Source organism: Stegodyphus dumicola, chromosome 3, assembly GCF_044657685.1.
Source record: "Stegodyphus dumicola isolate Sdum_Otavi_A_Nest chromosome 3, ASM4465768v1".
Taxonomy (NCBI): Eukaryota; Metazoa; Arthropoda; class Arachnida; order Araneae; family Eresidae; genus Stegodyphus; species Stegodyphus dumicola.
Window position 1 is genome coordinate 157,894,501 of NC_140770.1, and position 26,889 is coordinate 157,921,389.

The window sequence follows — 26,889 nt, forward strand, 5'->3', positions numbered from 1 at the left end:
GTCAGGTATATGGAGTTACATTTAATAAACTTTTCACAAATTGAAAAACTTATCAGATTAACATTTTTAACTTAAGGTGTTTCCATCCTAAGTATTTGGTTGTCAGAAAAACATGACTTATTTTTTCTGTGTTTTTCAAATGTTACTTATTTACATAACGAACAAAGATTAATCAGTTATGTTCTGCCCATTTGTTTGAAAACCTTTTACCACCTTTTAATAAGTTAATTCCTCATTCGTTGAAATACCTATGATTATCACCAAAAAACTTACAGAAGTGCTGATTTACAGCATCAGCATAGCAGTTGAACATTGTACCGTACCAAAGAGTTTAGAAGGAACTGAGTCAAGTGAAAGTCAGACAGTGCAAGGTAAGGTGAACATTGTGGGTGTTAAAACACATCCCATCCAAGTCCGATAATTTTTAATAGATTATGAGGCTTGTATGTGATCCTGTATTGTCATGATGGAGCACAAATCTTTTACAATTAAAACTGTTCACATTGCAATTGATTGTTTGATGCCTTGGTAGGAGTTTGAATTGCCTTTCAGCATCAGGAAACTCCTCTGTAGTCAAGAAACCTTTATTTCTGTTTTGAAGAATGCTGGCATGGTTTTTCCTAAATCTCAAACACCAAATCGGTCTTGTCCACGATGAATATGCTGCTGTTTAAAATGCTGTGAACTTCATTGATTCCAGTCATTGTTTTTATTGGTTTTCTTTGTTTGTTAAGTGCTTCTTTTGGTAGAACACTGGATCTCTTGGTTGAGCTTAACTAGAACACTGGATCTCTTGGTTGAGCTTAACTAGAACACTGGATCTCTTGGTTGAGCTTATCTTCAGTTGAAAGTTCTGTTAATCAATCAGGATCATTGAACCATAGATATCAGTGGAATCCTATTTATGGAAAGAAATATACACAAGAACTAAATCTGTTTAATTCTCATGGGTTTAGGATCAGTTAATGGAACAGAGTGCCTACAATTTTGCTCATAACAAAGATTTCTCCTTAAATTCAAATTAAAGACGGGGGGGGGACTAAATTTATAATTCCGTTAGTATGTGTGGAAGCTGAGCTGTACAGTCTTGTATAATAAAATATGCCTGATATCCGGGATCTTGCAGCACATGACACAGTTGATATATTTCTGACACAATATATTCATGATACAGTTGATATATTTGAAACACTGACTGCTGCTTTACAAAGTAACTCCTCTTTAATTACAGCTAAATTCGTTTGCAAATCTTCTTTTCTTAATTGAGCCATTCCAAACGGTTGCTGCTGGTTTTCACTAGCAATAACTGAAGTTTAAGACATAGCTACTTCCCTTGGAATAAAGGGGCAGGATTGAACCGAAAGAATGTTTGATATTCTAGTGCTTTGATTAATTATGCCTGATTGGCATTCGTTCAACAATGCAAAAGATTTGTGTTTCTTTTGGCACTTAAACAATTTTACGTATTGGTTGAAAAGTTCATAGATAAACAGTATTACACTTTACAGAATTGATCTTTTCCTGCAGCAATATAGTGTTAAATTTAGAGCATTTGATTAATTCAATGCTTTTACATATTGAGCATTGATGGTTTGTCTCTTATCGCTAATAATTTGAATACATTTAGATTTTTCTAATGTTACACTTGAGTTTGTAAGGATGATAACAATTTGTTTAAAGTACCCAATTCATGATATGATATGAGGGACGCAACCCGACCCTCCTGGCAGACTTTATGTCGCCCTAGGGCCTTTTTTGTGGGCTGCACCAGAGCAAGCTAGAAACAACACCCAATTCATCTCATTTCATTTCTCTTGCCCTCCAGCGTCTTATAGATTTGTCTAATTTTTTTATAAGAATAGGCACCGTCATGGTTTCACTCAAGCCTTTAAATTTATAATGTAGCGTTTCTAAAGGTCACTCATATTCGTTAATAGTTGGTCGTTTTAAAAATTTCCTAATGAGTGCATTCACTAATTTCCTTTACTGAAATATCTGTCTCCAAGTAACTGCTGAGCAATTTCAAAATTTACATAAAAAATAATTATTGAATGTGTAATTTTTAGGCGTCACTTTTGCAATTAGCCTTTAAATACTGTAATGTCAAAACATTAAAAATGCTTTCATTTTCATATACACTTGTTATAAATGTTAACTACTACTCAGTTTTGCCTAAGAAGATTTGAAGAGAAGAATAGGTTATTTTATCTCTGCATTATTAGAATTTAAATGTTAACATTTTCTCATTAATTCTGAAAGTAATGTAATCATAAGGAAAATTCACCAATAGTATCTTAAAGAAATTTCACTGTAGAAGTAAATTAATCTAATTCACCTATACACCTCTCAACAGTCAAATCAAAAATTGTTTTTAATTCTTCTTATAGTAGTTAATTAGTTATTTTTTTAATTATATTTCTTTTAAATTGGTATTTTTAAAATAAAATAAATGCTGCTAAAAATTATCCAAAGTATACAGTAAATATTAGTGTTCACTTTTTGACACAAATGTTTCAGCTTTACTGGATCAAAATATGTTGGAACCAGAGAATTTGCAGTGGGGACTTTTCATGCCTCACATACAGTAAAATCAATATTTGCCATTAAAACTATCATTATTAAATGCACGTTTAATTTTTAATCCATAATTTTGATGAATAAGTTTTTCTAGTTTGTAAGTAGTTCATCTTTTTTTGCATGTAACAGCAGAAAAAAGATGAAAGTTTAAAAACAAAATTACAATGATAAATTAACATCGCTGAGTTTGACTTCATGCAGCACGTTCTGCATTTTAATAATAGTAAGTTATTTTGCACAAAATTTCCCAAATTACTATAATTTGGTAAAGTTTCTAACTGATTTTCTTTTTTGTATTTTAGGTTCATTTATAGTGTGTGGTTAAGTGATGACAGAAGTATGGAAAAAGCATATCAGTATAATACAACAAAGCCTCCATTTTTCTTGCACTCCCACCCATTTTCTTGGAGCAAAGTTTACGTAGCAGTGAATGTAATTGATGAACATGGATATCATGGTCCCCTGTCAGATGAATATGACCTTGGAAGTGATGAAAGTAATTTCTTAGTTTATGAATTTTCTTGATGTAAATATTTAAATATTTGTTTTGATATACACTTTTCGACATTGAAAATGCAACACCAAGAAGGAGTGGTCAGAAAGTGATGAAATTTGGAAAAAAGACAGAGACAGCAAGCAGCAATAAGTGATCTTTATTTTAAAATGATAGTCAGAATATAGAGCGAGAACGGCATCAGCTCAGTAGTATGTAGGACCACCGCGGACAGCGATGCACGAAGAAACACGTCTATGCATAGAGTCAATAAGAGTGCAGATGGTGTCCTGAGGGATAGTTCTCCATTCTCTTTCAACCATTTGCCACAGTTCATCTTCTGAATGAGGCAGGGGCAGAGTCTGCAAATGGTGTCCTATCACGTCCCGCACATGTTCGATTGGTGACAGGTCAGGAGAGTACGGTGGCCAGGGAAGCATCTGTATACTTTGCAGAGCATGTTGGCAGCCGTGAGCAGTGTGTGGTCGGGCGTTATCCTGCTAAAAAATTGCATTAGGCAGCCCCTGAAGGTGGGAGATTGCCACTGGCCGCAGTACATTATCCAAGTATTGTTAGGCCATCATAGTGCCCTGAATACGAACTAAAGGTTATCTGGAATCGTAGGCAATAGCGCCCCAAACCATTATGCCACGTTGTCGCACGGTGGGGCGTTCCCTATTTACTGCCAGATTAGATCTGTCTCCACACACGTATGCGGCGACTGTCACTGGATAAACAGAAGCATGACTCATGTGAGAACACGACGTTTCGCCATTCTGTCATCCACATCACTCCAGTTCGGCACCATTCTAAACGTTGCCGTCTATGCTGTGGGGTCAATGGCAGTCTTCTTAATGGACGCCCTGAGTGCAGGCAACGTTCAACCAATTGACAAGAAATGGTTCTGGTCGACACGGGAACATCCAGGGTATCTTGTACATGCTGCAGAATTGCGGGACCGCCACAGCTTGTCGGCGGATGTGTCGTTCCACACATGCTGACGTTGCTCTGGCTGCACTTGCACCTCTCATTCTTCCCACATTTCCTTGTTTCAACCATGTTCGCCATAGCCGATGCACCATGCTTGCATCCATGTGGGTATCAACTGTGATTTGACATAAGGACCAACCCGCTCTTCTCAGTCCGATCACCATACCCCTCGTAAAACCGTCTATCTAATGGATGGCGGCCTGGCATTCTCTCCTATTACACGTATCCTCCGGAACAAAAACCAACTTTCTTCAATAATTCATCTGGAAGAAATAACGACATGAATATTGCCCATTCTGTACGTTCCTTCCCTTATATCTTACTTCACGTGCATCAGAGAGCTGCGCATTTCACATCATTCGCATAATTCAGTGATGTGCGTCCACTCTAAAATTTGCATAAATTTCTGACCGCTCCTTCTTGGTGTTGCATTTTCAATGTCGAGCAGTGTATATTTATGTATTAAATTATAATACTACCAATAAGTATTTTGACACCCACGCAAATGCTGTTATCTGCGGCCCTGATGTACATCATGCCCTCTGCCATTCAATATCATGTATTAAACAACATTGGCATTAGTCGCATGCAAGATGCTACAATGTGCAGAGTTATCTGATTGCAAAAAAGTTGTAATCATCGGGTGTCACAGAAATGACTGATCCTTAAGGTCCATATCTAGTGAGCTGAAATACCCAAAATCGACAGTGGGCAATGTGATTCAGAAGTGGAAAGTGAGCCGCAATTGTCGGAATCTGCCCCAAGTTGGCGGACCCGTGAAACTGGGAAATAGAGACTGACAGGTTCTGCCCAGAGAAATTTAGAAGAACCTCACCCAACCAATGGTCCACATATTCCAGAAGTTTCAACAGGCATCCAGAAGTGTTGCTTCGATGACCTACCCCTGTAAAGAAGCACACCTGCTTGGTTTTTGTGGCCGTGCTGCCTCCTATAAGCCTTTAATCACAAAGTCCAGCCACTTTGCTTGGTTAATGTGGTGCAACGCACGTCTACAGTGGACTGTAGATTAGTGGAGATGGATTATCTGGAGCGACATATCGAGATTCACCCTCTCCTGGTCAGATGGCAGGGTCTGGAGGTGTTTCTCTTTGTATGGAATGGAATCCTTGTTCCAAATTCATCGTAAGTTCAATGACAATGCCTACTGCATTGTTTTGGATGACAGTGTGCTTCTTACATTGTGGCAATTTTATGGGATGGACTCATGTTACTTTCAAATCAACAGTGGCAGCTATTATGTTGCAAGGTCCACCATGGATTGATATGTAGACAGTGGGATTAACTGAATGGGCTGGCCTGTCAGAACCCAGACATAAACGCTATTGAGATCCTCTGAGACAAGTTGGATCACTGAATTAAGGGGTGCAGCAACCGTCCAACATTTTGGTGAAGGAACTTGCATGCCTTTTGCAAGCTCAGTGGAAGAAAATACCAATAGCCGTCATACGAGGGCTTATGAACGCATTCCCTGCAGGGTCAAGGCTGTGATTTCCACTCATGGAGGCTTTACCAAGTATTGAATATGAATAAATTTTGTTTTCTTTTCTACCATAGGTGTCCAAATACTTATTGGTAGATAATGTATGTACATATATAATATTTAAGAAAGTCCAAAAAGAATTCTTAAAATAAAGTTTTAAAAAGCAAAGAGATGAATCTGTTCAAATGCTGCTAAACCGAAAATTAAAAAATTAAAAAGGAAAAGTCGGAAATAAAATGAAAAATTATAATTTTTTTCTATATGAAATTATCTGGTGAAAGAATTGGTTAGGGCCTTCATAAAGAAGAAATTATCATATTTCATTATAGTTCTAACTTTTCCTTTTTAATTAGATATACAGATGGAGGACAAAATAATACGAACATACAAACACCTGTGAATTAATGGAAAACCCTTTTTAATAGGGGTTGGGCCACCCTCTGACTGAAGTACAGATTGAATGTGACGTGGGATAGATGCATAAATGTCGTGGGCAATATTTAAAGGATTATTAAGCCATTCCTCCTGCAGAGCGGTCTGTAATTCCAAAAGTCTGGATGGAGGTGGAAATCGGGAACGAAGTTTGAACTCGAAATATGCCCATAAATGTTCAATAATATTCAAGTCCAGAGACTGAGGGGGCCAAGAGAGATGTTCAATTGCATCAACATGCTCTTCGAACCATTCTTGAATACACCTAGCAGTGTGGATAGGGGCGTTGTCATCTTGAAAAATTGTTCGCTCCCCAGGGAATACAGTCTGGACATGATCCCCTAGAATGTTTAGATAGTGATTGGATGTGATCCTCCTATGTAGAAGTGGCCCAAGACTGCGTCAAGATATTGCGCCCCATACCATAATGGCGCCACCCCTTTGCTTCACAATCGGCGAGAGGCAGTTGGGATGAAACGCTTCTTTGGGCGTTCTCCAGACATAAACGTGTCTGGTTGTCTGAATGGGATGAATGACGATTCATCTGACCATATTACCTGTTGCCACTGCCTTGGTGATCTCTGCACTATTGGTGTCGCTTGCTTTCACCAACGGTTTACAAATTGCCACTCTGCCATAAATGTTCGCAGCATGAAGTTCCCTTTTGACAGTTTTTGTTGAAATGGGGTCCTGCAGATGCCTATTCATTTTGGATGTTATCTCGGATAATGATTGCTTGTGCTTTTGGGCTACTATGCGCTTCAAGACCGTCTATCCCTATCAGCCAGTTTTGACTTTCAGCAACTGTTGTGCTTTGAAGACGTTGTCGTACCCTCTTTTGTGTACGCTGTCATAACGGCTGATACCGTACTCCTTGCACACCCCACAAGGTATGCTGTTTCCATAACCGATGCTCTACTTAAACGAGTTCCAACTATCATTCCTCTGTATAACTCTGACAGGTCTGACATTTCAACTCTTCACCAGCAGTTGGATCGAAGCATGCAACGCAGTTGATTGCTGTTGAAAGACTGATACCTTCCTCTTCACACTCATTAGGTGACAGACTTCTTTTGCAGGTGGTGCGGCTGTACTGCAGATGTGAAATACATCATACTTTTTCACAGGTGTTCGCATTATTTTGTCCTCCGTCTGTATATATATATATATATATATACACACACATACATACTTATATACACACACACAGATGCTGCTGCCAAATTCAACCAACAAATTCAGAGAGGTGATTGTAAGTACCAAGAGGATGAGAAATTACCATAGAACATGGGGTGGGGTTGCAAATCGCATTTAGTCGGTGAAAATTGCAAAAAAAAAAAATAGAGTAAAAGGGGTGGGTAACATTTTTCGTCATTGAGCCAAATGAAATTTTTCGTATTGTGACACAGGCCAGATTAGATTAAAGAATTTCATTTTTTAAAGCATATACCCACCATTAAATTGAAAAAAAAGATTGAAGAATTTAATGAAATAGAATAAACAAAAAAATTAATTAATAGGTATACCAAATTCTCAATGTATTTAAAACTAAAAATGAAATATTTACTTGAAATCGGTTATACATAGTAGAAACAAGAAAAGAATTTTAAGAAAAATTAAACGAGGAATAAAAAATTTAGTGAGGATGATTAAAATTAGTATGTTCGTGATCAATAATTTCTTCGAAATTTAGATTCAAATCACTCATGGCTCTTCTTGAAACAGCTCCTAAATTTTCTTCTGTAATTCATGATCTTGTTTTGCTTTTGTATTTTTTATTAAAGAAAATGTAGCTTCACACAGGTGGGTAGATCCAAAAAATGCTAAATATTTTTTAACATTTCATGTTTTAATGAATCATAAAATTCTGTTTCCATTTTTATTCTGCAAATTGGTTTTTAAGTATCAGACAAATTTATCAGACTAATGAAAAATTTTCTGATAAACTGATAAAGTAACTGATTTCTAAATCTTTTGAAAATTGTCAATTCTTATAAATTCATTGTACAAGTCACTATAGCTTCATACTTCTTGAAATCACTACCTTTCAAGCATTTCTCTCTTCCTTGCAAAATGGGAAAAATGTGTTAACTGTTTACTTGGAAATTGCAAAAATAGTTTTAGTCTAGTGGTTTATGATGTGGCATTAGTAAACATATCACTGGAGAAGAAAAAATCTTTCAGCCAATGTTCATCTTGTAGTTCATAGCATCTTAGCACATAAGAAGTTAATAATTTCAGCTAACAATTCATAGAATTGCTTTAGCATTTTTGCAAGACTAAGCCACTGTATTTCCATGTGGTAAGGAGTACAGTACAAGGTCTTTGATCCGTACCTCAAAGCTACAAACTTTCTGTGCATGCGTAGTGTTAACGCATGTGCATAAAACCTTTACGCATGCGTGTTTAATATATAACGGACGGTATAAGCTAGGCTAAAATTATCTAATTATCTATTTCAGTTAATGTTGCAGATTGCATTGTTCCTTAATCTTCTAATTGGATACGGCTTATTATTTTTTGCAGACTGATAGAGCAATTTTATAAAAAGTAAGCTTGAACTTTCGATTATGTCAAAAAGAGTTTCAGATTCTAGAACTGACAAAGGATCTACAAAGTGAAAGCATGTTTCAATGTCCATCAAACAAAAAGTGGAATTGCTGCAAAAAATGGATAAAGGCATGAAGAAAGTGACAGAGAGGTTAGTGAAAACGAAAAAATTTCGATTGATAAGTTAGTCGGTATTCTCGGCACAGCAATTACAGGGCTTGAACAGCGGAACTTTGTAACTGAACAAGAAATTGTGTCTGTTTATAGAATTAAAGAGAAAGTATTAGCACAAAATTTTGATAATTTGATACCCTTTTGATCATAATCGCTGTTTATTTCATAAATTATGGTTTTGTATTTTTAATTTTATCATTTCTGCATGCCATCTTACCAGATTTAAATTGATGATCTATAATCCGGAAGCGCCGAAGTTCCGACGAGATCGGATTAAAGACTTTGTACTGTATCAGTAAACACGCAGTCAATGTCTTGCAAAAATATAACAAATTGTCGCTGTTTTAAAACTCTTCCACAAATAAAATTAACCGTCTTCATTACCAGGGCTGATCCTAGTGGGGGGGGCAAGGTAGTGCATAGCACATGGCCAGCTAAAATGGTTATCAAGCATAATATATTTCTGTAAAGAAGGGCGGCAAGTATAAATTTGCTCATGGGCAGCCAACGGTCTAAGATCGGTACTGTTCGTTACAACCAATATTGCATGTTAAGTTTTAAAACTCTTTTATAAAGGGTTCCTGATGAATAATACAATGTAGGAATCTTTCCTGGAATCTTCTTTATTTTGTCGCTTATTCTTTTTTAACAATCCAATGTTTTTCACTGTCAAATTAGGACATCCATCAGTTCTGATATTAACAGTTTTTTTCCTATTTTATATTGTATTTCTGCAATATTTCTTGAAGAGCAATAAAAAAAATCTTCCGTAGTCACTGTGTCTTTCATTGGCTATATAGAAAGTAATTCTTCTGTTATTTTAAATTTGATTTACACCTGGAATAAGTATTATAAGTTTTAGTAGTACTGTTAATGTTATGTGACTCATCTAAAGCCAGTGCATGGTAAGAGGAATTTTCCAATTTTAATTTTAATTGGCCACATAAATTTGAAATATTACAAATTCACCTCACAAGGTTTCTTTATGACAAAGACATTTTTTTCAAATGTTTGTTTCTTATCAGGGCATAATAATTCAACAATATCTATCAAACATGCCTTCACAAATTCACTGTCAGAACAAGATTTGCATTGCTTTGCAACCTTATGTGCAACAATGTAACTAGCTTTTATAAGAACTCTATATTTGCAATTAAATATTTAAATGTCCAATTATCCTTAAAAATGCAGCATTCCACATCAGTTTCCCCCTTACCCTGTTTTTTTAAATTGCTCATCTTATGAGCTAGAAATTATATTTTCAATTAAAAACTATAATTATAAAACGTGTAGTCACTTACATTGTTTTTTAATAAACGTTGATTGTTAGCTAAACTTAGTTTGATCAATGGTTTAATAACAATTAAGAAACAGAGATATTCTTTGATAACCAATTGCACTGAATGCAGCTATCAGTTTCATCACAACAATGGCGATTATCCTATAACTCAAGTAATCAAAGCTCAGCAATTAAATGATGCACAGAATGCTTTCCTTCCTGTATCTCATTATGATGTGCGCTAAATGTACAATTTTTGTTGTTTCCTTCAATGTGTGTTCCTTCAATTTGCATTGAGTTTGTGTTTTCTAATTTAAAAGGAAATCATAAATTGAAATGTAGTGAGAATAAAATCAGGATTATGTCACAAAATGCACTAAATTCAAATATTGGATTGTTTGTGTTTTCTAATTTCAAAGGAAATGATAAATTCAAATGTAAAACTTGTGTATAAAATCAGGATAACATTTATCGCAAAATGTTTGCATTCATATGCAAAATTTTACACTACTGTCAGTTCAGTTTAGTTCAATGATGGTGAAGCAGGCATCCAACTGATAGGAGTTTTAACCTGCAAAGAAAAAAGCTTGAAAGCTTTTGGTGGTGTTTAAAAAATAAGCACTATTGTGCTTCTGATATAAAATTTGGAAAACAGACAAGCATGTGCCACCATCTTGGCATTGGCAAGACAGTGAGTTTTACCCTTAGACCTTTAGGAAGGAAAAAAATTGAAAAATTTCCTTCTATTAATATAAAATTCAGTGAATGCATGGATGCATAACTTTTTCATTTTGGGCAAATTCGTTTCGGTAAAATACAATACTGTCAGTTATTTGTACCAAGTGTGATAAAAAAAACTCTTAAAATAGTGCTAATCTCACTTAAAAAATTTTAATTGGTAACAGTTTCAAAATTATTCAAAATATTCTATATTTTATGCATTTATCTGAGGGGTAACCTAGAATATCACAAGATGTTAAAATGAACTTTTCAGTTCCCCCGCCTCCTTCATTGTGTTTAGGAGTAATGCTAACCAGACTTGATAGAAAGCACTACACCGCAACCACCAAATTTATTCAAAAAGGGCTTTAAATGTTCTAAAAGCATCTGGAATGTTCTGAAAACTTCTACATATGTTTTTCTACCACCATCTCTTAAATGGTTAGACATTCTCTCTTCAAGCATTCAGAGTGGCTGAACCTGTTGGTCATTTAGCCATCTCATCAGTAAGAGTGTTATCCCTGTTAAAATCACTATTAAAATGTAGTATCATCTGTTATAATCTTGTTTATAATCCAAATAACATTTTTTTTTTTTTTTACTTCATGCATTAAATGGAAACTATATGTTATTCCAGTATTAAAATTTCTAAGCAACATTGAATTCAATTTCAGGTTATGCTGCTGTTGTTTTGACTCAGACTAGTCTTGTTGGTGTCATTGTTGGTGTAACTGTGGTATTTATATTACTTGTCGGCACATTAGGAGTTTTTGTTGTACGTCATCGACGTCTGCAAAGGAGCTTCTTATCTTTCGCAAATAGCCATTATGACACTAGATCGGGAGCTGCTACCTTTTCTACTGGAGAAGAATTAGGTAAGTGGCTTTAAATAAAATGATAATAAATATCTTGAATAATAATAATTTGTTTTTAATATTTAAAAAAAAGTTCAGACAAGAATTGGATATCCTTTTCACAAAATCCCAGATCCAAAAAATTTCAGAACAAAATCCCAGATCGAGAATTCTTGATTGTGGCGATTCTGGATTTCAGAAATTTCCAGATTTTAAATCATCAGTTTAATTCTAGGAAAATGAAAAATTATCACACTAAAAATATTCTTTTTTAATATTTCTTTTAAGAAAGTTTTATTTTGTATAAAGAAAGTTACCTTTTTTTTTTTTTTTTTTTTTTCTAACTTTTTCTTAATAATTACCACTTGAAATTAAAATGTGACTTGGCAATATTAACTCAGCTTCAAAATATATTACAGGTATTCACCATTCCATTATTTGATTGATATTTAATGTCATCATGGTGTAAGACCTCAGTTATATCATCTTAGCATTTCTTCTCATATTCCATGATTCAGAAATTTTCTTTTTCTTACTATAACCGAAAACTTGCAGATTTGCAGCTCTCATTATCATTATAAATTTGTTAGCTGACAATAAATTATGCTAGGCATTTTAAAAAATATTACTAGACACAACTTTTAATGACCTTGCAATGCCCCACACATCAGATTTTATATTAAATTATTTTTTGAATTCTTGGATGGTTTTACTGTGGCATTGGTTTTTAAAAAGTTACTTTAGGTGTATAGTTTCATAGAAAAGTAAAATGGAGATGCTATCATTTACTAAAACTGTAATTTTGGTAAGATTAATAATAAAACATTGAGAAAAATAATAAGCTACTTCAAATCAGAAAGTTAATTCAAAATAATTCTTTGATTCTTTTTCCCTTCCCTACTGCTATGCCAACAAAAGAAAACTAGTATGAACAGCAACCCACTCCATATAAATATGTCAGGGGACTTCACTTATTGTTTGGATTGGATAGAAAAATGCTACCTTGTGGTAATGGCTAACATCAGTTCAATGTCAATCGTGTATTCTCATTTGACAGGGTGTGATTCCCTAACCCACAGTTGCCAGAAAGTGACATACAAAACTCTAAAACCCTTATCACATACGATATTTGTTGCCGGAACAAAACGTTTGCAGCAACAGTTCTGAGAAACGCCCTTTGGCGAAATAGGGTTACCATCTTCACTTGGTAAACAGGCTGAAAGCCAAACAAGAATCAGTTATCGCTCAGATTGGCGAAAGTGACGTTTCCTTTCAAGTGACTTCGCTTCTTCGTGTTGTTTTGAATCGCTCACACGCTTTTCGTTTTAAACTTTATTGTTAGTAATGGAAGATAATAGAAAGGTGATTGCTATCAAGTTAATCACTTTGATCTCCACTCTGGCACTTCATGTAACAGATAAACACACTTCTGGTTATAGCAATCAGTTACATCAGTGATAGCCAAATTCTGTATACACTAAGAATAGTTTAAAAACGCGTGCTGGATAAGTCTATTTATCACACATCGCTTATGTGTATTTTCTGTTGTCTGCATTTCAATGAAAATTTGATGGCTCACTGGAAAATTTGTGACCTGGTGAAAGCATTTTCTGACTAACTTTATGGCTCATAATTACTGTTCTGTCCATTCAAACAAACAAAAAAAAAAAAAAAAAAAAAAAAAAAACCTTCTATAAGAAAAATCTATATGGCTGATATTTACCTCCTCACAGCCAGCAGATACTATTCAGCAAAATGAAGATCAAATAAAGCATATGAATACATGAGCAATCAAACTTGTGCAAATTGTTTACCGTCCCATAGAACGCTTGGTAATATACCTAAAACACATTAATTATACCAACTCTAGAAATTAGGTGTTCACATCATGAGTTTGTTTTATGGTTTGGTTTATTCAGATTACAGCAAAGCACACTAGGGCTATCTGCCTAAGGGAAGGGATGCCTTCGTGAGGACTTTCTAAGGGAAACTGGCTCGTATACACATTACACATGGGGAAAACCACGAAAACGCCCATGCAGCCATGCCGTTCGCGGGATTCGAACCTCGGACCTAACTACCAGTGTTCAGCGACTTTACCGCTCAGCCGCTGGTGGACTCAGTTTGTTTTATGTGATTATCGCAAAGCCTCGAGGGATAACAACAGGAGGGATCCCTTTGTAGAAGATTTTTTTTAAGTGGCTCGTATACCAGTTACAAATGGGAAAAACCAAGAAATTGCCCATGTAGCCAGCTCGTATGCGGCATTCTAACCTGAGACAGAACTACCAGTGTTCAACGACGCTTCGGCCACTAATAGGCCCGTGCACTTAATTGGAAAGTACAATTCATTATGTAAACAGATATGAAGGTGATAATCAGTTGTGCACTGTTTTATGTAATCAAATCTTATAAATGCACAGCTGTTACATTTCTTATTATTTATTAGTCATGTTTATATTACGTAGATCATACATATGATATAATTATGAATTAAACCAATAACAAAATGTGTACACTCTTTAGTCCTTAAATGCTGCTCATTTAGTTTTCAACTGATTATTACATATCCATAATAATTTGGAAAGAACTGATGACTACAGTTGCTGCCAATTACAGGATCGTTATGTGAATTAAAAGTAACTTCAAGTAAACCTTTTCCCAATGTTCATTTTTGTATTCATACATACATATATATACACATCTAATAAGTCATATATTTACATATACACATCTAATAAGTCATATATTTACATACAGATAGAGAGATGCGATGGTTTAGAAGTTGTTAATATATATTTATTAGTATTAATGTAATGAATAAGATTTATATTAATGAATGTATATACAAATGTTTTTCATCATGAATAATAATAAATCCACAAATTTCCAATGTTTCAATCTGCAGCATTTACAATAAAAGTATAGTTTCTAATGTATTTATAATCCAAAAAGTATTTCATTAATAACATGTAAATAATAGACAACTTTAATGAGTATTCTCATTATTACATAAACTATGCTTTTCTTTTTTTATTTTTTATACATCTTTTATGCTGTTTAAAATGTGTCACTGATTATGCAATTAACAATTTAAAAGATAAGTAATTAGGAGAAAAGCCATGCATATATAAACGGATTTTGAAAAATTATTCAACTTAAATTTAAGAAATAAAATTCTATTATATAAGTGATAATACACGATCGGCACGAAATACGACAAAGTTGGCGAACTTTTGGCGATGAACAATTTGTAAACAAATCCGAACTGCAAGAACGTCGTGAAATACTGTCAACATTGAAATTTCCATGATTATATATTTAATGAATATATAAACATTTTAAAAATGACGCAGGCACTTATATTATTACAACAAAACAACAATAATTAAATCGGCCTCTATTTCCATCGTCCATGACTTCACAGTGAGAGTCACCGCCGTATTGAAAGTTGCCCGTGATCCTTCAGAAGCAGAACTTTCGTCTGATTGGTTGAATGTTCGAGGAACACGTCTCCAGCCGGAACATTTTCGGAAAAGTTTTAAAATGTTGATCGTAGCCGGGAGATGTTCCTCCTATCTAGACAAAACATTTCTCGGGAGCCTGCTGCTTAAAGCCGTGATACTAGAATCTCGTTTGTCGGAATTGTCCCGGGTAAGCGCGCGCGTCCATAAAAGTGATAGGGCCATAAATCACCCAGAGGGGAAGTGCTTTTATAGCATACCTGTTTTTTTCTCAAGTATTACCTTCTTCATTCTTAGACTTCATAAGGAAAAAATGTTTTAAATGGTCTGGGTATTGAGTGTGCAAATTTTAAACTTTATATGTGTGTGTGTATATATGAGAGTTGGAACTTTAATAGTGGCAACACAGCTGAAAAAGCGCTACGCAACAAAACCAAAGAATATCGCGTATACCACATGTGAACTACATACCTACCTTACCTCTCAGCAAAAAGACTCGTCCTTCCTACGTCACACGCATGCGGAGTGACGCGAAGAACGGATCCTTGTATTAGCTCGCGGTCTAAAGTAAGTGTTGTCAGGATGTTTTCAAAACTAGAACAATGATGTTGGATAAAAATTGAATGTGCCAGAGGTCGTACAGCACGACAGTGTCTTCAAGAGGCTTGTGGGGAATCTGCATTGCCTTACAGAACCGTATCAAGATGGGTGAAAGCATTCAATGAAGGACTCTAAAACGTGGCAGACATGCTGCGGCCAGGCCGCTCGAGTGTCAGCGATGCAGATGTGCAAGCTGTTGCCGCACTAATGGACAGTGATTGCCGCCAAACGATTCATCAGCTGGCCGGACAAAACAGGATTAGCGGATACGACTGTGCTGCACATTCTGAAGGAATGCCTGTCCATGAGAAAAATTGCTTCACAATGGTTTCAACATCAATTGACGGAAATGCAGAAATGGCTACGATACGATGCTGCCCGAACCCACCTGGAGTGCTATGAGCGCGAAGTAGATGCTTTTTTACGTTGGATGAGACTTGGGCCCGATTGTGCCTGCCAGAACTGAAATGCCAATCAAACGAATGGCGTCATCACGGGTCACCACGACGTTCGAAATTTCATCAGAACCCCAGCAATGTGAAAGTTATGGTGATTCTCGTGTACGACTGTGATGGTGTCATCCTAATGCATACCGTTTCCCCACAGCAGACCGTCACTGCGCAGTATTACTGCTCATTTTTGGAGCACAATCTCTAACCAGCTTTGAGAAAAAAACGGCGACACTTTCTGCAGAACGCTCCTCTCATTTTGCATGACAATGCTCGGCCGCATGCAGCGCAAGCTGTGACTGATTTGTTCAAGCGATGGCGCTGGGAAGTGCTTTACCATCCACCATACTCCCCAGATCTAAGCCCTTGTGACTATGACTTAATTCCTAAGATGAAGGAACCACTTCGTGGCACTCGCTTCCAAACTGTTCCTGAGATTCTTGCGGCAATAGACCGGTCAATTCAAACTATCAACAAAAAAGGCACTGCTACAGGTATTCTGTGACTCCACATCGTTGGAAACAGGTTGTACACAATGCTGGCGACTATATTGAAGGACTGTAAAACATGGTGAGATGAATCACTTTTGTATGCCTTGTAAATAAATAGTTGCCACTATTAAAGTTCCAACCCTCGTATATATATGTGTGTGTGTGTGTGTAAAATCTAAAAAATAGGATGGCTTTGCTCTTTGCGAACCAGCAACCTTTAATGAACTTTCTGCAATTCAGGATCTTCTCCCTAGACTAGTACTTTCCAGAACATTCGTGCCTATTATGTAACTGCTACTATAAATAACGAATGTGCGGCATTTTGCGGACAGAAGCTTCCCTCTCCCTGTGCTGTTAAAATCTACACTGCTGATCCCATCTTCCTTTCCTCTATGATGCAGTAAATTTAAAATAATCTTATTTAGTAACGAATATTGATCTGCTTCTGAAGTTGAAATAAAGATATGAAATATTAAAAAGTGAAATCATGTGTCTTCTTTGGTTACTTCTCTAATACTCTGCTACAGAAATGCCTGGACATTACGCCAAGCTTCTTCACAACTGCTGGAAAATATCACGCATATATAAGTATGTATGAGAATTTAGTATTTTCTGCGAATTGCTTATTTGCTGATCCATAAATTTATGAATTAATAATACCCATCTCACAAGTTTTTTTAAAAAGCAGTGAGTACAAAGTTGAATAGCCAGACTAGTCAGAACTTCGGCAAGTCCAGATTTTGGAATTTTGCAGATTTTAGATCATCACTTCAAATCTAGTAAGAAGACATATAGAAATTATTAAAGTAAAATACTTAATTGTTGTTTGTGAAATATTGTAGCATTTATGACCTTAAGAGAATCAAAATTTACTTTTACTTATTTGAGTTTTAAAAAAATTTAATATTTACTTATTTGAGTTGGTAAACAATATTATATTTAATTTTTTAGCTACACATAATTTCTTGTTCAGTTACAAAGTTTCATCATTCAAGTTCTCTAATTGCCATGTCGAGAATTCCCTTTGAATTGTCAACAATTTTTTTTTAATTCTCAACAGCCTCTCTGTCACTTTCTTATTGCTGTAAGTAGTCATTATTAGGACTTGATCATGTTGGAAAACTTCTGTTATATCATCTTCATTCACTTGTTGTTTGCCATATCCCAAAACCTTCAAATTTGCTGCTGTCATCATAAAGCTTAGCTAACGTCTGCTGTACATTATTAGCAATATACCATGAGATTGCTGACTGAAGGCATGTCGTTTAGCTATAGTTTGTCGTGCTTTTATCACCTGTTGAGAAAGTTAAACCTGAATTATATTAGTTTAGTTAGTTTAGTTGCATCTCTTTCCTGTATATGCTTAAGGCTTGTACAAGACCCAAAGAAATAAATTCTATCATATAGTTAAGCTTATCTCAACAACAAATCAATTATTAATTCAAACAGCTCTAAATGTAATATTTTGGTCTATGAATGTTATTTACAATATTACAATTTGCAATTTTATTTTGGATATGGAATGAAATTTCTCTTTGGCAACTCTTCACAGATTAGTTGACAGAAATCTGTATTCATCACCAACATAAAAGGGTACATCCAGTTTGGTATTCGGTTACTAATATTACTTGAAAATTGTTTTAAGCATTGCTCCCTCAGTCATTTCTCAAGTTGCTATGAGTTGATAGTCCATGTGATGATTAAAGCAAAAAATAATAAAAATGATTCACCAGACTGATGTTAGGGTTAGAAAATATTCAGTAGGCATAAAATCAGCTGTGAACTTCAGTAAAATGTTAGTTCAAGCAAAAAGGTGGATGTACAACTAAATTATTGATCCTACATATTTATTCTGATAAATTATTGTGTTTCTTCAACACGAGGGTGTTTTATTTAGTGCTGAAATAAAATTGAGAATTGGGACCTTCCACGTGCTTTATCAAAATGCATACAGCACATGTGTGAAGCAGTAAATACGCTGAGACAAGATACTATTATCAAAATACAATTCTTTCTTTTTCACAAAAAAATTCTAAAAATCATTTTTTCTTGGTCCAGAAGTCTTAAGTATTAAACATCTGTACTTATTTGTTTTAATTTCACAACCAACAGAATGTAGCTGTAATTAATCAAGCCCAATCAAAAAGAAAAATACCTTGAGGAAAACGATATGAGTATCATTCCCTATATCTGAATATTAATTATTATAAATAAATGTGTAGGATTATGTAACAAAACAAACATAAAACTCAGACCCTTTTGTGACTTAACAATGTTTATTGTGATCTATTGCTGGATTACAGTTCACACTTTGGGAACCACATAGACTATTACAGTCAAAAGTCGTTAATTTGGACACCCATAATTCGGAATGATCTATAATCCGGACCTCAAAGCTAAAAACTTTCTGCGCATGCGCTGCATTGACACATGCGCATAGGTGTTTACGCGTGCGCGTAAGACCTCTTACTACTGCGCATTTGCGTGTGCGCAAGCGCAGAATACGTTTTCGTGTGCGCGTTTTATGTATAACAGACGGTGTAAGCTAAAATTATCTAATTATCTATTTCAGTTAATGTTGATGATTGCGTTGTTCCCTAATTTTCGAATTGGATCCGGCTTATTATTTTTTGCAGACTGTAAGAGCAATACTATAAAAGTAAACTTGAACTTATGTCAAATAGAATTTTTGATTCTGGAGCTCCCAAAGGATCGTACAAAACGAAAGTATGTTTCGATGTCCATCAAACAAAAAGTGGAATTGCTGAAAAAAAAGGATGAAGACATGAAGAATGTGACAGGGAGGTTAGTGAAAACGAAAAAATTTCGATTGACAAGTTAGTCGGTATTCTCGGCACAGCAATTAACAGGACTTGAACAGTGGAACTTTGAAAGTGAATAAAAAATTATGTCTGTTTATAGAATTAAAGAGAAAGTATTATCACATTAAAGAAGAAACTTAAACAACTTACATTGAAAGAAATGTTTAATAAAGTAAACAAATAAATATTAAGCTTTTTTTGTAAATTTTGATACCCTTTAGATCATAATTGTTCTTTATTTCATAAATTATGGTTTCATATTTTTAATTTTAGAATTTCTGCATGCCATCTTACGCGATTTAAACTGATGATCTATAATCCGGAAAAATCGATAATCCGGAATCGCCGAAGTCCCGACGAGTCCGGATTAACGACTTTTGACTGTATACATTTTCATGTTTCAGTCAAGAATTATCTGCTAATGAAGTTTGGAAGCGAGATGATTTACAACTAATTTAATCATAAAAACAAATAATTGGAAAAATATTAATATTTGAAATCAACTGAAGAAAGTGTTATTACTTTAATTAATCCTAATGTACATTAATGTGGAATTTTCTAGCAATTCTAAAGAAGTCTTTCTCTGCTCTAGGCAAATCCAGCTGTCCAATTATCCTCCAATTTGTTATCATCATCAACAGTCAACCCTGTAAATAATATTATCTTCTGTTTCATCTATAGCATTACTGATACAAATTTTTTTAATGATGAGAGAATCATGTTTGGCTTATTTTTCAAATGGATGAGGACTTCACATTCATCTTCAGTTCGTCTGATAAATCTTGCTAAGTTAGGTGACCAGTTGTTTGAATTTCTGGTTATTTATAGAGCTTTTGGCTTTTTCAGCTGCAGTTGCAATTGAAGAAGGTAATAATGTTCAATCACTGAATGAATTCTTACTGAAATAAAATCTAGTACAATAAGTATTATTGTTCTTGCTCCCACATTATATTGTTCGATTCTTAGTGTGAGTAAATTTGCCTTATAGTACATAGGTTTTCAGTTTTAGGCTGAATTCATACTTCAGCTTATACATGAATTTGTTTATATTCAGAAATTTATGGTAATTCTAAATAAGTGACTGATACATAGAATTATGGAAATATGTCGACTATTAAGAGAAGTTAATCAGATTTTTCTGGATATTGTAAATTGTATTTGTTTTGCGCTCTCCATCCCCACCACCACCAAAATCACCTAAACAAGAACAAAAATCTTAAGAGGTACTGTAAAATATCGTCGTCTAACTGCTAACACCCTATTACTGTTCAATATGAAATGATGACTGTGAATAACCGGTCTTCAACTTAAGTGACCTATATGAACTTCAAATGAAAACTTCAGAATAATGCAATATTTAAGCATTATTGATATGAGAGATTTCTATATCCCTTAAGTAAATGGCTGTGTAGTTGTATTAAAATTATTTCGTTGACTGTTAAAAATAGTTATTGACAGTGCTTAAATAAATTTAAGGAACTTTTTCATTAACTGCTGATTGAGACTTTGATTTGTTGTTTCATAATGCTGTGAAGATGTTAATTGTTAATTAAGTCATCTTATTCACAATAATTTTGATTATTGTTACTGTATTCATTTTACTGGTGATTATTAGGTCATGTCAAGAATCTTATTTATATTTATGTAGATGAGGAAGAGGAGTCTCCCATGATTCGTGGATTTTCTGATGATGAACCTCTTGTTATAGCTTGAGAATTGTTTGTAAAATTTCCCAGTATTTCTTAATTGTTCCTTTAAACAAGATTATTTTATAATATTTTGTTGAAGCTTCTGATTGTACCTGTTTATTATACTCTTAAGTTCTTTTGTTACATCAGTTCAGATTGCATTACTGAACATTGTATGCATGCAGTTTAGTATGGTTTGCATCATTTAATGTAGAATAAGCTGTTAAAATGTTGAAATTCAGTATAAAGGAGCTATGGGCATTTGGTGTATTACCTCAACTCCTTATTAGTAATGTTTTAAATGAATGTGTACTTGTAAATGGTTGCGTATGATCTACCTGAATTTTGTATTCAAATTTTTTGCCGTAATTGTCAAATATGGTTATATACATATATATATGATAAATTATTCATTTTTTTTCTACATTCCATAATATTTTTTAAAATCATCTTATGTATTTAAACATACTTGTGGGATTTCTAAAACAATTTACTAATTAGAAATTATTTAGCCATTATTTCTGGAAATTGAAAAATATCCAATTACTTTTGTAAGAGATTTTATTTGTAGTAATCAAAGTAAGCGGTATTTTAGAAGTTATGTATATTTTATTTGATAATTTCCTCTGATCATTTGTTTGGGATTTTTTAATTAAAATTTTTTTATTGAAATATAAAAAATACCATTTTGTGTTTATTTTTCTGTAGAATATTTTGCATTCCATTTTAGATGTAAGTTTTTAAAGTCGAAGATGTTAACCAACAGTGAAGTTATAAATAAATTTCAGTAATAACAATGAGTATTATTTATAAAGTAATTTTTCTTATTGAATACAGATAATAGTTTAAAATTTAAACGTTTATTTCGTAGCTTATTGTTGAGTTTGCTGTTCTGTTTTTCCTGGTTTCCGTGTTGTTTACGAAATCATTACAAAAATGTTTTGCTATTACAGAAATCTAACCTTTTTTTTTTTTTTTTTTTTTTTTTGTGTGTGTGTGTGTGTGTGTAACAGAGCATTTTTTATATATATTGTGCTTAATTTTTTCTTGCTTTGTTTTTTTTAATTAGTTCTTTACGTAACCAATTTTAATGTACATAAAGTGTAATCAGTAATTTTTAACTATATGGTTTTTTATAAATACCAATTTTTCCTGACTTCTATTTTCAGTTTATTTTATGAATTTATTGTAAATGGCTTTTAGATTAATTCTAAATAGCTTTCAGATTTTTGTAAAGCACGATTAAATATGCTAATATATTTTATTATATTTTATTTATACACAAAATATACATGTATAGGATGAGCTCAGGAGCAAATTAGTTTATTTAATGATTTGTATGAGAATTTAATTTAGATTCATAAGTTTGTTACTTTATTTAATATATTTAAGCATGTTTAATCATTAAATATGAACACAAAAATGGATTATGTTGTAATATTAGTTTAGTACATAAACATAAAGATAGATAATAATTTAGCATGTATTTAGTATCTAACTGCATTAAAAAACTGAAGCATCTATATTTGTGGGTTACACTATTTTGCTTCTAATCACTTCTTATTCTATTAAAAAAAAACATGTTTTCAGTCACATAAATAGAAATGAAGACTGTTTAATATGAATAGTTTGTGTAACTTTATTGTGTTTTATTTTGTTTCTCAAAAAAAGGAAAACAAAAAAGGGGGGGACTTCTGTTCCCCCAATCCTAAAGGGAAAAGGAATTTTTATTTGAATTTCAGTTTTGTATTCAGGATTGTATAGTTTTCTTTAATTATATGTATGTATGTGTTATATATTTATACTGTGTCAGTTTTATAGTTTCCCATCTTTTTGTTGTATTGTTAATATAAATTACTTATTTTGTGATAAAAATGTATATGGAAGTTATAATGTGATATGCATTAGATTAGTCTCCAAAATGCTTTTTGTTCCTTTCAATTCCTCCCCACCCCCTCTTGAATGTATCAAAATTCAGTTAGTTACACATATGCATTTCCTTTCGCAGTGGAATTTAATTAAAATGGAAATTTTTACAAAGAATATTACTTATGATAATGCTGTCTTGGTATAAAAGCACATGATAAATGAACTACTGAACATTTGAAATTCTGTTATGAATAACTTTCATTGTGTTTAATATTTTGCTTTAGTAACCCATTGTAGTTATGTGGAACGTATAAATGAGACAGACATGAACGATGAATCTTTGCGATCTCCATAGTCTTAGAATAAGTTATGTTTCTGTGTAAGGTAAAAATGTTTTACTTATGAAATGGTAAAACACCGAATTAATTCTATTTTTACACTTAGAATTTTATGCTTTAGTTCTGATGAAAGGGACAAAAAAAAAAAGAAAACATTTTGAACATGCAAAATACGTGTAAATAATAAATAAAATTATCAGAAAACTAAAGTTAAGCTTGTAATCATTGTATTACATGCTTAACTTTAGTTTTCTGATAATTTTATTTATTATTTACATGTATTTATATATTATATACATGTATATTTTCTTATATGAGTATTCCACATAAATAAAATATGCATTTAGCAGGAAAAAAATAACTTTACAGAACAACAAATGTAGTTAAAAATGTTTTAGATTAGTATATACAGCATTGGCTTAACCTTTATTTGGCGTAATGTAAAAAGTCTGACATATTAAGACTGATGTATCTGTCATGCATTTAATTTCATAGAATATTTATGTGATTTCATGTTGCAGCATGAAATCTCAGGTTATATGTCATGAATTTTTTTAACTCAAATATGCATTTTGAATCATTCTCATGCTGTGCACAAAAGCTGTTGTATATGTACCATGAAGGCATTTTGAGACTGGCTGTACGAAATCATCTGCACCTGCAACAACGATCAATGTACTCTTTCCACTTGCCTGTAAGTGGAATGGTTTCAGATGTTAAAATTTACAGCACTGCTTACTAGTTATGTTGATAGTTAATGAAGTAATTCTGTCATGAAAGTACAGTTTTTATGAATTTATGCATGGTGTATGTATTTCAGTTTGAAAAGGGTATTAAAATTTTTGCCTGTATTTTCAGCCTTATACTTACATAAATCAGAGTTTCTGCAATGAAAATAGTAATATCTAAATAGAGATATTGATGCATGTTGCTACTTTTTAACCTTAAAAGCACATCATAATATAACTCTGTGGAACACAGCTATAACAGATTTTACTTTAAAAGCTGAGGCTTTAATGTTATAATACTTAAAGCAACTGTAATAGTTCAGAACTATAATAATTGTGTTGTAAGGTCACAGATGATCTGTTTAGTGTATTGGTAATTGCTGTTTTGAAAATGTCGAAACGGAAAACAAGTTTTATTGGTTTAAAAGCGCATAATTAGGTATAAATATTCTGCAAGGAGTTATTCAAGAAATCTTTCAAAATATTGTTTAGTGAAATAGTAGCTCAGTTTAATTATACAAGCAACTACAATAATTAACTATTAAATAAGGTGTATTATTTATACCAGTGTTGGCCAGTTTTATATCTTTGGACAAACTGCACATTTTGTTTCATTTAGAAAATGCTTTTGAATATCCCCTTGAATTATGAACAGCAGATATTTCAAAATTCTTGTGGTTCTGATTTCAGTTTATTTTCTTATAAAGGTAGCCCACATGAAAGTAGATGTTAGGAAGTAATAAGAAGAATTAATTTTATTAACTTTGCCGTGGGCCACACTGATTTGCGCTAATCAAGAACTGTTTATTTCTTGTTTTTACAATTTTTTCAGTAAATTTTATCAATCTTTCTTATCGTGTTTTTATTCTTATGATCTGAAAAGGCATTTTTAAATGCATATATTTTTCTTTCTTAGCTTTTATTTTCATTTTCATAATATTAACTAAATGAATAGAAGTGTGAAAATATACAAATTCAAGGTCAGTAAAAATAAATTTTATTTACTTGGCTATGGGCTGTCGCTGATTTTCACTTATTAAAAAATTTTAGTTCTACTTTTTTACAATTTTGACAATAAATTTTGTCAATCTGTTTTATTTTTATTCTTAGGCTCTGAAAAAGTATTTTTAAATGTATATTTTCCCCCTGTCTGTATATTTTTTAAATGTATATTTGTTATTTTCATTTTCATAATATTAACTAAACGTTTAAAAGTGTGAAAATATACAAATTCAAGAATTTGGTCAGTAAAAATAAACGTTGTTTACTTGGCCATGGGCTGTAACTTTTTTATTTAGTTGTACTTTTTTACAATTTTGCCAGTAAATTTTATCAATCTTTTTTTTATTTTATTTTTATTCTTATGATCTGAAGAAGCATTTTTAAATGTATACTTTTTTCCTCTCGTAGCTTTTATGTTTTAATTTTCACCATATCAACTTGCAAGTGTATGTGCATTAGTATCTTAAAGTCTGCTAAAAGATTTTTTTTTTTTTTTGTTTGCATACAAGGAAAATAAATTACCATTAAAAATAAAGTATACTGCAATTTGTATACTACACTTGCCATTCTAGTTTTTAATTAAATGTGGAATGTTTTATGTAGTTTTGCAATGAAATTGTGATATGTGTATGAGATGCTGATATTAAGAGAAATTTAAAGAGATATATATGTAAATATCATTTGTAATAAAGGTTGTATTATCTGTACAAAGTTTTTCTGTCAAATAATTTATCTTTTATTCTTGAATAGGATCTGAATGCTTACGAAAAATTTGACTAACTTATTAAAATATACAAGGTCTTTGATAAAAATGGTGAAAGGCTTTACTTCCTTGAGTAACAATCCTAGATGTGTTTCATATTATCTGACATACAAGTCCATGCTTTAAGTTTAAAAATATCTTTTAAACATCTAATTGACATATAGGCTGAGTATAGAAAATCATAGTGACTTCTGTTTACATTTGCTTAGAAATAGTGATTATATTGAATTAGAATGATGAATTATGTTTTTCTCATTTCAAATGAAGCAAAAATTGAGAAAAATTATATACAAAATATTGTGAAAGGAAAAATAATATTGGTCACCATACATATTGCCAAAACATGGTAAAATTAATTTTCACATATAAAACCATTACTTTTCATTGTTAGCTTATGTTAAATCATTGACAAGATCTACAGTCTGTCATCATAAACTAAAATAAAGTATTCTTCCGGCTCCTTTTAATCCTCTAGCACTGCTGTGGCATCATGGTGTGGATCTTATTTATTATTTGATAGCATCATATTTGCCGTCAGATTTCCACAAATAATTTTCTTCACCCATAGAATTTAAGCTTTTATTATAAATTTGCTTTTTAATAACAGCTTGCCTGTTTACTTTAACAATTAAAACAACTTCCAATTCCTTTAAAAATATATCAAGGGGGGAATTAAAAATATCATAATCCTATTAGAATATATCAAGGAATTCATTTAATTTTTGAATGAATATTTATCCTATTATTATCCCATTAATTGACTATGCATTTTTACATGGTGTATGACATTTTAAAATTTTCTGTTTTTTTAAATAACAATAATAATTTAGAATAACATTTTTAATAAAAATTATCAAAACATGAAATATTGAAAAAAATTTTTCATTTATCCTCAAATTCCCAAGAATTTAAATAATTTAAGAAACATATTGTTATGAAATGTCCAGAGGTAGGATTGCTTCCCCTCAAAGCGGGTTTAGGGTTGCCATAAAGTTGAACGAAAAACAGGGTTGCCAGTTTTGGTGCGAAATCGCCCATTTGGCCATCCCATAGATGCAACATTCTAGAACAAATACTTACCAGTTTACCCTAGAATATTCTCGAA

The 26,889-nt window shown here is 32.9% G+C and overlaps 1 protein-coding gene across 1 annotated transcript in view; it reads left to right on the plus strand.

Moving 5' to 3' along the window:
- LOC118195509 (sortilin-related receptor-like) overlaps positions 1–25,732 on the plus strand; it is a 195,337-nt gene extending 169,605 nt beyond the window's left edge. Inside the window, exons 39-41 of the mRNA XM_085813545.1 lie at positions 2,880–3,073; positions 11,391–11,591; positions 21,045–25,732. Coding sequence (XP_085669671.1) covers positions 2,880–3,073; positions 11,391–11,591; positions 21,045–21,109 — 460 coding nt within the window. The 3' untranslated portion in view covers positions 21,110–25,732. The remainder of the gene's footprint in view (positions 1–2,879; positions 3,074–11,390; positions 11,592–21,044) is intronic.
- The last annotated feature ends 1,157 nt before the right edge of the window (positions 25,733–26,889 follow it).